Source organism: Dipteris shenzhenensis, chromosome 17 (assembly GCF_047967505.1).
Source record: "Dipteris shenzhenensis isolate YYH24624 ecotype China chromosome 17, Dip_SZ_1.0, whole genome shotgun sequence".
NCBI classification, from domain to species: domain Eukaryota; kingdom Viridiplantae; phylum Streptophyta; class Polypodiopsida; order Gleicheniales; family Dipteridaceae; genus Dipteris; species Dipteris shenzhenensis.
The window spans coordinates 30,301,615-30,316,788 of NC_141612.1; the positions used below are offsets into that span (position 1 = coordinate 30,301,615).

At 43.2% G+C, this 15,174-nt stretch overlaps 1 protein-coding gene across 2 annotated transcripts in view; it reads right to left on the reverse strand.

Moving 5' to 3' along the window:
* Positions 1 to 15,174, reverse strand: part of LOC147891971 (uncharacterized) — a 71,093-nt gene that overhangs the window by 13,878 nt on the left and 42,041 nt on the right. For both annotated transcript variants that reach the window (XM_087387856.1, XM_087387855.1), the window contains exons 5-7: positions 13,073 to 13,188; positions 5,125 to 5,179; positions 4,569 to 4,689 (exon numbers count right to left, since the gene is read on the reverse strand). In XM_087387856.1, the coding sequence (XP_087243982.1) occupies positions 4,569 to 4,689; positions 5,125 to 5,179; positions 13,073 to 13,188 (292 nt within the window). The remainder of the gene's footprint in view (positions 1 to 4,568; positions 4,690 to 5,124; positions 5,180 to 13,072; positions 13,189 to 15,174) is intronic.

A 15,174-nucleotide genomic window follows, 5' to 3' on the forward strand; every position in this document is an offset into this window, starting at 1 on the left:
TAACCGACCACCATACAGGGTGAGTGCGGCACAGCAAGAGGAGATCATGTGTTAGGTGAAAGAATTGTTATAGAAGGGGCTGATTAAGCCAAGCTCTTCTCCATATTGTTCTCCCGTCCTACTTCTACAAAAGAAGGATGGATCTTGGAGAATGTGTATTGACTACAGGGCTTTGAATAAGATCTCTATCAAGAATCGATTTCCTATTCCATGCATTGATGATATCTTGGATCGATTAGATTGAGGCTACAGTCAAAGCAGTAGAGCACTACTTTTATTGGTCTTCACTACGGAAGGATGTTGAGGCTTCTGTCAGGACATACATCACTTGTCAAAAGGTGAAGTATGACAGGCAGAAACAGCCTGGTTTACTTCAGCCTTTGCCTATATCAGATAGACCATGGCAGAGTATCGCCATGGATTTTGTTTTTGATCTCCCTCGCACTCCTTCTGGTCATGATGGCATTTGGACCATAATTTGCAGATTTAGCAAGATGGCTCATTTCATTCCAGTAAGGAAGAAGATTACTTCAGAGCAGATAGCAAAGGAGTTCTTAAAATCTGTTTTCAAGTATCATGGGATGCCTGAGTCTATCGTGAGCGATAGAGATCCACGGATGACCAGCATGTTCTGGAGAGGTTTGTTTGAAGACATGGAAACCCCATTGCTGTTTTCATCTTCTTATCATCCACAGTCTGATGGTCAATCAGAAGAGGCAAATTCTACAGCTTTGGATTTGCTCCGATGCTATGTGTCTGAGCACAAAACAAAGTGGGAACAATACTTGCCACTGATTGAGTATGCATACAACAATACAGTGCACTCTTCCACGGGTAAGGCACCGTTTGAAATAGTGGAAGGAGCGAGGAAGGTTCCTCCTATCTTGTATACAAAGGAGAAAATTTTTGTGGCAGATGAATATGTGGAGGATTTGCGGGCAGGCTATGAAAAGGGTACGTATGCCCTCCAACACAGCCAAGATAAACAGCAAAGAGCTGCGGATAAGCATCGCAGGGACTTGGTTTTCACTGAAGGTGATTGGGTGTTGCTGCGTTTTCTTAAAGCACGCCTCAGGAGCAATAAAGGGAAGGTAAATCTGTACACTAAGCTGAATATGAGGTACTACGACCCCTTTCAAGTTCTTGAGAAGATCAATGAGGTAGCTTACAGGCTGAAGCTACCTAAGCAGTGGACCATCCACAATGCTTTCCATGTTATCTTGTTGAAGCCTTTTCATGGAGAAGTGCCACAGGATATGCCAGTCGAAGAGCAACCTGAAGTTGATGAGCAAGATGAGGTCTTGATTCTTGAGAGCAGATTGTGGATATTGCAAACGATGCGATCTGGATGGAAGAGAGTGAATTGGCAGATTCACCTCAGATTTTACAGCTCTATCTGGAGGCATTTGGTCTCGAGCCCACTGCGATAGTCTCTCATGCCGGTTCAGCAAAGCATATGTCTAGAGCATTACCGGATGCTCATGGGGGCAGTAGCACCTCCACACCCACAGTGCAGGCAGGCTCACAAGATACCTAGAGGTCGCTTGGTGACACTGCGGTTTCTTCACCCGAGGCACTAATGCTGACAGTATTTCTGCCATGAGACTTCTATGATGAGTGATCATGACACTCCAGTTGGTTGATACACTGACATACAGATGGATCTGCAGTCCTGTTGTATGTACATTGTATTTTTGGTACTTCATGTGATGTTGTACTATTGATTATGGGCTGTTTTATGCCTATTGTGACACCCTTTTCTATTTGCTGTAATTTTGGGACAGCAAACAGTTTCAAAAGGGGGGTATGTCACGGGGACGTGGTGGTGATGGTGAAGTGTCTAAACTAACTGTCACTGAATTTGGACTAGGGTACCAGGCTAGGGGCCTTAGTTAATGCCTAAAAGGTACCTATGATTTTATGTGCAACAAGTGCAACTCCTAGTGCTATTAGAGTGGTTTCATTTTCTAAGGTCATTGGTTTGGTTCAATGGGGTCATCCTTTAAAAACTGACCCCATAGAGATCCTTCAAAATAGGGTCATTGGTTCCTTTGCACTAGGGTCATGGTGTGCCATCTGACCCCCTAGGGGCATTAAAAATCCCACGCCTCATTTTGCTTAGGTCTCTGCTGGTGGCCTATCTGCTTGCCTTGTGTCACCTTTGGAAGTACCTGGAAGGCCCTGGAGCCCTTCCTTTCCCTTCCTTGCTGATTTGAGACTTCTCCCCTACCAGAGCAGCCTCATTCTCTTCATGGCAGATTTCTGCAACTCTCCCTTTGCTTGCTGAGCTGGAATTTCATGCTTCCTTCGCGACAGTTCTCCTCCCCCTTGGTGCCCTCTATTGCTGGCATGCTTCTGGGACCTGGACGCCTTCATTCTGGGCCACTTTTGAAGCTGTTTTCGACTTTCTTCACGACAGAAGTTCTTCTTTAAAGCATCTGAAGCCATATTCATGGGCGCCTCTCTTCCTGCTCCTGACTGGTGCAAGGCGCACTGAAAACAGAGCTGTTTGTGGGCTGTAAACTCTGTTCTGGTGGGTGCATTCTTGGCTGATCTGCTACAGCTTGCTGGACACACTCTTCTTTGATCTTTTCTGGTGCTGGAAGACACTCCTAGGCAGCTTCCTCCTACCAGAGTCTACTGTTCGCTTCTCATCCTACTTCTGGAGCTGTTTCGGACTGAAACAGGCTCTTTCTATTGGCTGAATTCTCATCTTCCTTCTACACTCTTTGCTACAGCCATTCCTACTGAGTTCCTACTAGGTTGGATGCCCTGCCGTTGGCCCAGGAGAGGATTGGGGCACTGGTTGTGATACTCTCTTCCTGGGGGTGCAGTGGTTGGCCTTGGACTCTCGATAATGGCTTGGAAATGGGAAATGCATTGCTTGGCATGCTGTCAGACTGGTCTACTTGTGATTATGCATGTCTGTTAAAAGAAACCAAGGTAATAGCACTGGGAGTTGGTCACTAGCACAGCCGCGGGTTGGCGTTGTACTGGGTTGCACCTGCGGGTGAGCTCTTGAAGGGAGTCCCTTTGTATCTTTGAGCTAACCAGTTTAAATAAATACCGCAAGGGGCGCCAAGTGTTGGGGCCAATAGGTGTCACTCTCAATGTTTCTGAGTAGGGGCATTCTAGCCTCCCTTGTCTTGAATGGTTACATGATGATGTGCGGTGAAGTTCTATACTTTGAGTTTTGTTTGTGAGCAAAGGCAATCAATTAAGTTGGCTATATTTTCATCCTTGTGAGATATTAGAGATAGATACACTACCCTTAGTGATCTAAGGCCGGTTACATGCACCCGTCGACGTTTCTCTTCTCAAGCCTTCCTTTCCAAAGAGGGCCTGCATGGGCTTGCCACGTGGGAGCCCATGCCTTGGGTTGCCCCCAAGGGCTTCATTTGCCCCTAGGCCCCCTCTAGTGGGGCCAATGACCAACTTGACGCCTAAGGTTTTCGGGCCCCCTGTTTGCCCCTAAACCTTTCAATTGCCCCCAAGGCACAATTGCCTAGGAGAAACTTGCACACCCACATCCTGTGACCTCGCCATTTGATTACCAAGGTCGAGGTCAGATGTGAGCATCAAACTCATGCCCACGTGACAACAAGCATACAGGGATCATCCAGAGCAGCTACAGCCAGGAGAGAGACTTTTTTCAGAGTTTGGAGAGGATCTCCTTTCTTCTCTGAGTCTCCTTCAGGGTTGAGGTGGCATTTTCAGCCTCCTCCTTGGAGTTTTGATAGCTCTTTTAGCTGGGTTTTTTTTCTCGTGCATGGCATGATGTACTCCCACATTAGAGCTTGCTCTTGCTATTTTCATTCATACTTAATGAAGTTAAAAAAGAAAAAAAAAACATATATATATTTATATATATATATATACATAAGAAAAAAAAAATTTGATCCTATGCAACAAGAGAAGTCAGAACCAGTAGATCACGCGGATCTTTTGATCTCATCATTGTTGATGGGTAGAGCTCACGTTGACTTAAGTTCTAGTTAGCCTCACATACGACTTTCTGTAGATTACTGCGGAGCCTCTATCTAAGAGAATCTGGTATACAGAAATGACAAGAACCGAAGAGTCAAAAGGCGAACAACATTATATGATACAAAAATTCAAGAGACTCACGATGAGAGGGTACAAACTTTACAGCAGTGTAAGGGCCTCGAGTTCATCAAAATTTGTTCCTTTTGACTTTTAACAGGCGTGGCCTCTTAGCAACTAAGAAGGGACATGATTGATACTCAAAAATCATATAGAAGAGATCCTATGCGCGCATGCAAGCGTGTATAGGTATGGAGGCCACAACCAATAGGAGGCATACACCTCAGCCATCTCCGATTCAGCGTTAAAACAAGATCTAGCTATTGTAACAACCCTTTCATATATTATATAGTAATGATTCCCTTAGAAAGATATATCAACACCATATCAAATGCAACTCAATAATCAAAAACATACTCCACTTTCATTTGTTTACAAAGGATAGAATCTAGATAATGCTACGGTTTCAAATCAATCTAGAGCCTTGAAATTGCATCATTCACTGCACAGAATGAAACCCTAACCTGAACGCAAATCCAGCATCTGGATCAACATAAATGAAACATTTATTCCCGCCACAGCAAAGGGGTACTCCCAGGCAGCCCTACGGCCTTCTTCTTTATGAAGCAACTTCTGAAAAGATCTCTGCATTGCAAATCCATTGAATATTTCTCAAAGCAGGCCTCTTGAAGACAGTCAATCTGTTGATGATTCAACCTCAGAATATTCTTGATTTTCAGCATCACAAAATTAGTCCGATGATCTATACTGATGCTTATTTATACCTTTGTAAGACTAGACTAAGTCCAATCATACAAATTTAGAATTTTTGTTGTTCTAAAGATAAAAAATCTACAAAGAAAATAAAAGAGAAAATGAAAGAGAAGAAAAAAGAGGTAAACAAAAACTTTTATGAAAAACAAAAGGAAGACATACTTAGCAAGCAAAGCAACACTTATGTCGTCATCAGTGCCCAAGCATAAGCAGCTATACTGTGTTTCTAAAGACTGATGCTTATTCCCTATATTAACATAGAGGAGGCATAAAACAATAGAACTAGTTTCGAGTTGTAGTACATACAGGATACTCTTTGGCAAAAAATATCAAGTTTTCCAGTGAGATGAGCCCACCACCTCTGCAAGAACCAATGACATGGTCAGGGTGAAAATTTTAGAAGCATGTTTCCTTGAACCATAACATGTCTGCAATTGCAGTGACACTTTAATGTAAGAATATAAAGCCCAGGTTACTGCCCACTACCCAAAACAACTGAGCAGAAATGCATGCGGCCTTTACAAGGTTCAATTCGCAAAGTTTCAAAGAAAAAACTTCAAATCATCCTGGGACATCATTAAACACATCGACATTGCGAGTACGTCAAGAAAACATGGCCTGGAGGTAAGTCTACTTGTTCCCAAGTCTTCTTCTGTATGATACTATCATACTCTTCCTTCATGGCCTTCCGCCACTTCACATTCTTTTCTGTTTCTTCCTATTTCCTTGCTTAGATATATCTCTTATGGTCATCATTAAAGTGTCTTTCAAGCCCTTCTTATTCTAGTAGATTTCATACGTCAATCCTCACCTATAGAGGGTCCATGTATAACTCGACTTTCTTTAACATTATACCATCAACGCAAGTTACCAAGCTTAGATCTTCTATACTAGTTTTGGATGAATGCTCTTCACCATGAATGGGTTGATCTTTCTTGTCCTCCATTGATTCACGAATACAATAGTGTTAGAATTATTGATAAATTCTAGGCAGTGACCAATGTAAAGTCAATAAGTGGGTTAGGGGCACTTTTCCCTCATTTAGAGGTTTTTCCCCCCTAACCACAGTTAGTTCACTAACTACGGTTAGTGAAGGATAAGGTTTGTCACTTAGACAAAACCTTATCGCCCCTTTGTATTGCTTTACTCTATTCTATTGCATATTCGATGTTCAACTTGCACTCTCTTGCTTCCTGCTCTCTCTCTCCATTTCCATCATTTGGTATCAGAGCAGCTAGAACTCCCGGACCTGCTCTCACCCACAAGCTTCAGCCCAAGTGTGAGAAGCTCCCTACCAGCGCATCTTTTCGTACAGCCATAGTTCGTTGTTCCATACGACTTTCATACTAGCGCCGTCCATACCAGAGCTGACGTCCGTACAGCTATGTCACCTATCTATACATGCTACTAACCATACTGTGCATATCTATCGTACCTGCGTCAGTTGCATATCTGCCGTACCTGTAGGCAATCCGTATAGCATAGACTTCCGTACCTGTGAGCAACGCCTGTACATCGTACAATGTACGATGACTGTACACTTGCCATCTGTGCACCTCACCTTCTGCATCCGTACAACGTACGGTGTACCTACACCTTATATGCGCACGTGTGACCGTACAACCGTACGGTGTACGGTGTACGGTGTACGTACACATCTCCCTGCAACAGTCCATACAACTAGTACGGGACTGCTTCGTTTGCAAGTGTTGTGGTGGAGAAGACTCTCTGTGCAGGTTATTTTCTTTACAGGTACATTTTGCAGGGAGCCATTGATTGGCTATGGATTCCAGCAGGTGCATTTTGGGATTGTGGGTGTGCTCATTTGCACACATTGGCAGTAGAATTTGGTTCTTTTGCAGAAAAATTGCAAATTGGGGCTTTCACTTGATTTGCCCCTTTTAGAGTTGCTATGTCTTGCAAAAATTTGGGGCTTTTTGCTTTACACTGCAATTTCATGCATTTTTTAGGCTTTCAGACAGTTTTCCCTCTTTCGGATGCAATTTCCCTGAAGAAATTGAGGCTTTTGGCAATCTGATGCAATTTGGCAGTGTACAAGTATTTTGGGACTGTTGCAGGCAATTTTGGACTCATTTTGAGTGACATTGTAGACATTGGCAAATTTTGCAGTGTTTTTTTGGCAGATTGAGAGCATTTGCAGGATAATTGAAGTGCATTTTGAGCCTTTAATAGGCTGTGATAGTATTTATCACTGTGGGCAGATTTTCTTTGCAAATTTTACTTGTGCATTTTACATCCCAAGAAGGGATTTGACTTGGTCCGTTTGCTGTATTTTTTGAGATTATCTGGTGAAAATGGCTCAGAACAACCCCAATGAGGTGTTCAGAGTTCTCACACAGGAGGATAAGTTGGATGGCACCAACTACTCCTTGTGGAGTTTCATGGTTCGCAATATCTTGGTTGGCAGAGATCTTTGGGATTATGTCAATGGAGATGAAGCAAGACCAGATACAGTGGCTACACCTGTCACTCCTACAGCTGGAGGCAGGGGTAGAGGTACAAATGCAGCAAAGTAGTTGGAGCAGCCGTTGTAGAAGCTCCCACAGCAGAGGTAGAAGCTCCCACAGTAGAGCAGAAAAGATGGGACTCTAGAGATGCACAAGCTCTTTCAGTAATTTCTCTTTCTGTCAAGAGGTTCATTATACCTCATATTCGGTCATGCAAGACATCTATGGCAGCTTGAGAGATACTAGAGAGTCTGTTTGTAGCAAGAAATGATGCCAGGGTTTCCTTTCTGAAGCGAGAACTTTCCCATATGCATATGAAGAAAGGAGATTCCATGAATTCTCACCTCACAAAGCTTCAGGACTTGAGGGAACAATTGCTTAATATTGATGAAGTCATTCCAGATTTAGAGATGATCACCACCACTCTAAACTCTCTTCCTGAGTCCTATCTCGGTTTTCACACCTCGCTGAATTTGTCATTGAGGGGGGGCAGCAATCCTCTCTCTTTTCACGAGTTGGTAGGAATTCTGTTGCAGGAGGAGCAGACTCGCAGAAATATGGCAACCCGGGCTGGCGAGCATGCTATGCTCTCAAAGTTCAAGCCCAAGGGTAAAGAGCAGCAAAAGCCACATGCCAATCAGCATAAAGCTGATTCAGGACAACCCTCTAATAAGGCAAAGGGTGATACAAATAAGCAGAAAAAGAAGGGCATCCATCATTATTACAAGAAGCCAGGTCATTATATTGGAGAATGCAAGAAGCACATAGCCAAAGAAAAGAAAAGGGATCCTGGTATGGCTGTGTTAGATGCATCAGCTCCACATTCTCATGATGGGGGAGATGTTGCAGCCAACTTTGTGGAAGAGCACTATGCTTTTCTGTCTTGCACTTCGGATTTTTCAGTGGGTAGTTCAGATGCTACCGCCACTAATGATGATGACCCATATGCTTTCTTGACTTGCAGTTATGATCCTTCAAAGGATGCATGCTCTCTCAGTGTCAATGAGACACTTCATACTTGGTATTTTGACAGTGGTGCTTCAAAGCACATCACTTCCAAGAAGAGTCTGCTTGTATCTCTGCATCCTCCACCCACAAAAAAGAAGTTGACTTGTGCGAGTAATTCTTCTTATTCAGTGTGTGGAGTGGGAGACATTATTCTCACATCCACTGATGGCACAGATTTCAGAATTTTAGATGTTCTCTATGTGCCAGGGATAAAGAAAATTTTGCTTTCAGTGTCCTCACTCAATAGAGGAGGATTTCAGGTTGTTTTTTATGATGACAAGTGCGCAGTCAGAGACAAAGATAACGACTATGCTTTATTGTTGTCTGGCACTTTGTATCGGGGTCTTTTTCAGCTTGATCTATATGAAAAAAGATCCGATCTTGCATTATCAGTTAGCACTCTCACTGATGCAATGCAGAATGTGGAGTTATGGCATGCCAGGTATGGGCACATGAGCTATGGCAGCTTAATGACACTTCAGAGACATGATATGGTTGATGCATTGCCTCCTTTGGAGTCGCCTCCTCCACATGCATGTGAAGGTTGCATCTTGGCAAGATGCATAGACTTTCCTTCAAGAAGGATGGTGCAGTGAAAGCTACACAGAAATTACAGCTTATTCACAGTGATGTCTACGGTCCCATGAGGACACCTGCTTTTGGGGGTTATCTCTATTTTGTTGCATTCATAGATGACTTCACCAACTACACTTGGGTCTATGCCATATGGTCTCAAGGCAAAATCACAAGTGTTTATGCATTTCAAATACTTCATGGCTATGGTTGAGAATGAGACAGGACTCAAGGTGCAAACACTTCGCACAGATCAAGGGGGAGAGTATATGTCTCATGAATTTGAGACATTTTTTAAGGAGAAAGGCATCACGCATCAGCTTACAGTGAGGCTTACACCTCAACAGAATGGCAAAGCTGAGCGGAAGAATCGCACTGCCATGGAGATGGATAGATGCATGCTCACAAGTAAGAAGTTGCCTCACAGGTTTTGGCTTGAAGGCCTCATGTGTGCCAACTATATTTTGAATCGGGCTCCTACAAAGGCTTTGAAGACAATCACTTCCGCACATTTGGGTAGAATGGGAGTTTGTGCAGGTTTCACAAAGTCCTTTCCTTATGGTTACGATGTTCACAAGAAGTCACTACCTTTTAATGCAATAATTGGTGATGCTTATAGGTCACTGGTGTTTTGCAATTCCTCAATCTCAATGCCCCACTTCTCGAGCACATTTGTGGATCTTGTGGAGTAATGAGATTCAACGGTGATTCAACGCCTCCATTTTTCTACACATGCAATAGCATCCAGGATATTGTGCGTGTTCCATCGTTGAAGGGGCGTATTTTATTACGTGATGGTTCACAAGTGGCCGTCCACATCAGAGGCACCCAGTTGATGACTTGTTGGGATTGCACTACTGGTTTGCTGATTATTATGAGGCATGGCATGGGAGAAAGCCTTCAGTGGACCATTTTAGAGTTTTTGGTTGTGTTGCATATGCCCACATGCCTGTGGAGTTCAGACACAAGTTGTCAGATACGGCACTCAAATGCATTTTTGTGGGATATAGTTCACAAAGCAAAGGCTATCGTCTCTACAATCCTGCTACACGCAAGATTTTTGTTAGTAGAGATGTTATATTCTCTGAAAATTCAGCACATACACATGCTGAATTTCAGATTCCAGCTTCTTCAGATGATGTGTTTAAGGGGATGCTTCCTATAGCATTTGGTTCCCCCGCTGAAACTCAGAATTTACAGCAACCTCCTCCAGATCCACATGCCCCAGTTCAGCCACCGGCTGATTTAGTACCACCTCAGAATGTGGATGAAGTTGTCAGGCAAGAGATTCAAGAGATCCACGCAGCCAAAACAGTCCTGAATTGGTTGCTTCAGACTCTCAGGGAGAGTAGGCTTGAGGCTCCATTGCCTGGCAGGACTCGTAGTGCGGTAAGGCACGTAGGGGGGGCTCTTTCCGTTGAGACAGCTTATGCAAGGACTCTTCTTGATGAAGAGGAGCCTGACTCTTTTGAAGAAGCAAAGGATAATGTGCATTGGATGCAAGCCATGCACAATGAGTTGCAGTCCATAGAGAAAAATCAAACTTGGGCTGTTATGGATTTGCCACCGGGTAAGCATACCATTGGTACAAAATGGGTTTTCAAGGTCAAACGGAACCCTGATGGGTCCATTGACAGGTACAAAGCAGGCTGGTTGCCAAAGGATATGCTCAGAAAAAGAACATTGATTATGAGGAGACATTTGCTCCTACATCCAGGATGACAACCATCAAAACTGTTATTGGCATGGCTGCACATTTGGATTGGATTGGACATAAAAACAGCATTTTTAAATGGAGACTTGTTGGAAGAGGTGTATGTGAAACCACCTCTAGGCTTTGCGGTATCTGATAATGCGCGTAAGGTATGTAAGCTGAATAAAGCTTTATATGGGCTGAAACAGGCTCCCCGTGCTTGGTATGCAAAGATAGATGCCTTTCTGTCTAGCAAGGGTTTCAACAATAGTCCAACTGAAAGCACCCTCTACATCAAGAAGGATGGGGGGGAAATCTTGGTCATCATTCTTTATGTTGATGACCTACTGCTCACAGGGCCAAATGGTGATAAAATTGCAGATTTCAAGGCTGAAATGAGAGCCACTTTTGACATGTCAGATTTGGGCATGTTACATTATTATTTGGGGATCCAATCCATTCAAGAGAGACATGGTATCATTATGTCTCAATCCAAGTATGTTAAAAAACTCTTGGATAGACTCAGGATGCAAGATTGCAAGCCTATAGCTACTCCCATGGAGCCAGGGCTGAGGCTTACAATGTATGATACTAGAGAATCTGTAGATGCCACACTCTACAGTCAAGTGGTTGGATGCCTCATATATCTGTGCAATACACGGCCCGATATTCAATTTGCAATATCTCAAGTGCGCAAGTATATGCACAATCCAAAGACTACACATTGGCACGCTGTAAAACACATCTTTCGTTACTTGCAAGGCACAAAGTCTTATGGCTTGATGTTTCCCAGGGGGGGTGACTTGCAGATGCATGCTTACAGTGATTCAGATTGGGCTGGAGACCATGACACTAGGCAGTCCACAAGTGGTAACTGTTTCTTTTTTGCCAAAGCTTGCATTTCTTGGCTGAGCAAGAAGCAATCTACTGTGGCTACTTCCTCATGTGAAGCTGAGTACAGGGCAGTTTTCACAGCGATAGTTGAATGTGTTTGGCTGTGTCATTTGCTTGCTGATCTTCATCTTTCATTGGAGGTTTCTTCTCCGATTCTCATTAATAGTCGGAGTGCTATAGCAGTGGCAAAGAATCATGTGTTTCCTGCTCGCACGAAGCACATTGAGGTTCACTATCACTATGTCAGAGAGAAGTTGCATGCAGGAGAGATCAGTATGATCTATGTGTCAACACATGACAATGTTGTAGACATCTTCACCAAAGCACTTCCATGTGAGAAGTTTGAGGCATTTTGCAGTGCCCTGAACTTATTTCCTTTTGGTGATTGATCATTTCCTTGTACATGACATTGGCACTGCAGAGGGGTGTTAGAATTATTGATAAATTCTAGGCAGTGACCAATGTAAAGTCAATAAGTGGGTTAGGGGCACTTTTCCCTCATTTAGAGGTTTTTCCCCCTAACCATAGTTAGTTCACTAACTACGGTTAGTGAAGGATAAGGTTTGTCACTTAGACAAAACCTTATCCCCCCTTTGTATTGCTTACTCTATTCTATTGCATATTCGACGTTCAGCTTACACTCTCTTGCTTCCTGCTCTCTCTCTCTCTCCATTTCCATCAAATAGAATGGTATGCCATGTTGTAAAGCATAACCAATAACTCCATTAAAAATTACATTCTGGCTCGTAATGATCTTTCTTGCTTCAGGCTTCCAAATTTTGTAAGCCTTGTGATCATCATCATCGCCAACAATGTTTTGTTAATACACGCATGCATGTATCTTTACTCACCAAAAATTATACCCATGCAGAACTATTTTTTAAATACAAGTCTTTCCATAACACACAATTTTGATAGCAATGATAATCCGGACCCTATGATTGCTTATTCCCCTTCTTGACCTGCACAAAAGCAATCACAAAAAACAAAGTACGTTTTACTAGACGCTTCCACACAATGCCAAGTGTCTGGCTGCAAGCCCCTGCCATCTATCCTCTCCTATGAAATCATACGACCTTCATATGAAGTGGTGGGTGGGGACAGGAAGAAAGGTGGAAACAGGAAATATGATAAGGCATTTGGAAGTATGGGTGTTTGTATCCTACTTGATGGGTGCCCTGTTTCACCTGCCTGCTGCTACAAGTGCCTTGGCCTCCATGCCTGCATGCTTGCGTGTCTGCTGACCTTCCTATGGAAAGGGCTGCATGCCTAATCTGTTAGCTGGTCCAGGAAAATTGCTTTGGCATCCATCCTTACCTGAACCAGATTTCATCCCTAATAAAAAACACCCTGGTAAAACCATTCCAAGTAAATTTCTTACACGGGTATCAAGCCTTCCAACTTTTGTATGTGTACATACTGTTTCCGCATCACCAGACTTGCATAAAGGTCTCAGCAGGCAAATGCTTTGTATGATACATACATGTATCCCTTACAGACCCTGGAGTACCCACCGTGATCCATAACTAAAAAGAAAATTTGCATGGGCTTAACAGGATATATTAATGAATACAACCCACTTTCTGTGAGAGCAATAATAAATCGTGTAGAGGTAAACCTGAAGTCTGTCGATGGATCCTTGCCTTGCCAACCCATCTCTTTCCATTGCTCAGAGACAAGCCCAGACAGATGGTGATCTGGAAATGAACGTTTCCATAACTCTCTAAGAGCTTCCTACAAAACAGTCATCGAGATTTAGAAGTATGAAAAGACACAAGACTAAATAATTATAGAATAAAGGAGCAAACCTCAAAATAAAATGATGTTTGCTAACATGTAAAGAAGTAAATGTGTTAATGCTTGGAATCAACCAAATGTCAAGTTTACTTATCATATCCCTGGGCACATCAAAATAGGCAAATACATTGATTTCCTTACAAAGGTCTCTCTTCATCATAAAGTGCTCCTACATTCCATTGCCAAGCACTTGCAAATCCTACTCCACCCATGTTTTTCCAAACGGGCTACTTTGTACAATCTGGCTGGTGCTTGAGTAGGTGCTCTCAAATACTTGCTCACTGTATGTATGTGTGAAGCATAACATTCCTATATCTGCTCACCCTAAATCCTCATGCTTTTCAACGTAGATCACATTGCAACCTACTATGTCAGATTAATCTAAAATCTACTCTCAATAGTGTGGCTATTGTTGGAATAGGCACATATTGTGTTGTGTACACTTTCTTATACATACATACATACATACATACATACATATTTCATATATGTATGCCAATAATACGGATATACAGTTTGACATGCAACTACTATGCTCGAAATTTGGAACAAGCACCCGCAATTTGGAAAGGGAGGGGGTGGGTGGGTAGGCACAATTGGGAGGCTTCAACCCAAAAGGGTTGAGCTATGAAACCAGCCTCTAATCACTCAGAGGGCAGTGGAACTAAACCTTTAATCACTTCAGCACTTATTTACAACTCACAAAGCATATATCACAACCATCAACCATTGCATAATCACCATTTGGCATTTACCCATTTGTTCACAAACAAAACCACTAAAAAAGGGATGGAGGCTAGAATGCCCCCTGCTCAACAAACATAGACAAGTGTACCCGATTGGCCCCAAACACCGTGGCGCCCCTTTCGGTATTTCTTTATATTTCACAGTGAAATGATTACGAGCTGCATTTGGGAGACCTTCCCTGCAACTGAGCACACAGCCCTAATTCACTGAGCCTTCGCAAGGCTTTCAAGCATAGAACACCATCACATAAGTGCACTTAACCCATAGGCTCAATCCAAAGGCATTCTCTTTTCCGAGTGCAATTCCATTGGCTGTCCAGATATAATCACATTGCACCCCAGCTGCACTCTCTTTGAGTGGTTTCCAGATGGCATTCACAAAGCTTTTCAAAGCTCCAAAATAAAATCAGCAAAGTACCCAACCAAAGAATGATTCATGTAGCACTGCCTGGGCACCTGTGAACCAAGAAAGAGGTGGCACACGAGGCCAACCAATAGCTTATGGCAAAAAGAAATTGTAACAGCAAAATCACAACTCACCAAGCCTTGAAAACTCGAACCAAGTCCTCAATCGCCAAGAGGACATAGTAGCCAATGTCCAATTGCATTCTCAGCCAAAGAGGAGTGCAAAGGCATGAAGAAAGAGCATTTACAAGTGCCGACCAGCAAGAATTCCACTGAAAAATGCGAAAAGAAGCACTTCTGTTGTTCGCGAAGAAGTGGGAGTTCTTGGGCTCAAAAGAAGCGTGCTTCAGAGAAGAATGCATTGAGAAGGTTTTGGAGAAATTTCATCACCGGAAAGTCCTCCGTAAAAAACCAGCCAACCAGCGCATGGGACCACTCGAAATTCAACAGAAAGCTGTAGCTTTGCAAGAGGAGAGGCCCAGGAGGCTGTAGAAGTAAAAAGGTCCAGAAAAAACCACTTTTGCAAATTCGACCAACAAAAGAAGTGCTCAGCTCTGCCCGTTCTACCAACGGCACGGAGGGAAAAGCATATCATTGCGAAGGGGAGGCAGAAAGGAAGCCATCGGGCTAAACGGAAGTCAAGGAATCCAAACGGGTGAGGAGTTATGAAGAAAAACGAAATTCAGCTGAAGGAGGCTGAAAAACCAGTCCAAAATCTCAACAAAGGGAGAAGATGAGAGAGGAAACCACACATGTGAAGTTTAGAAGGCCC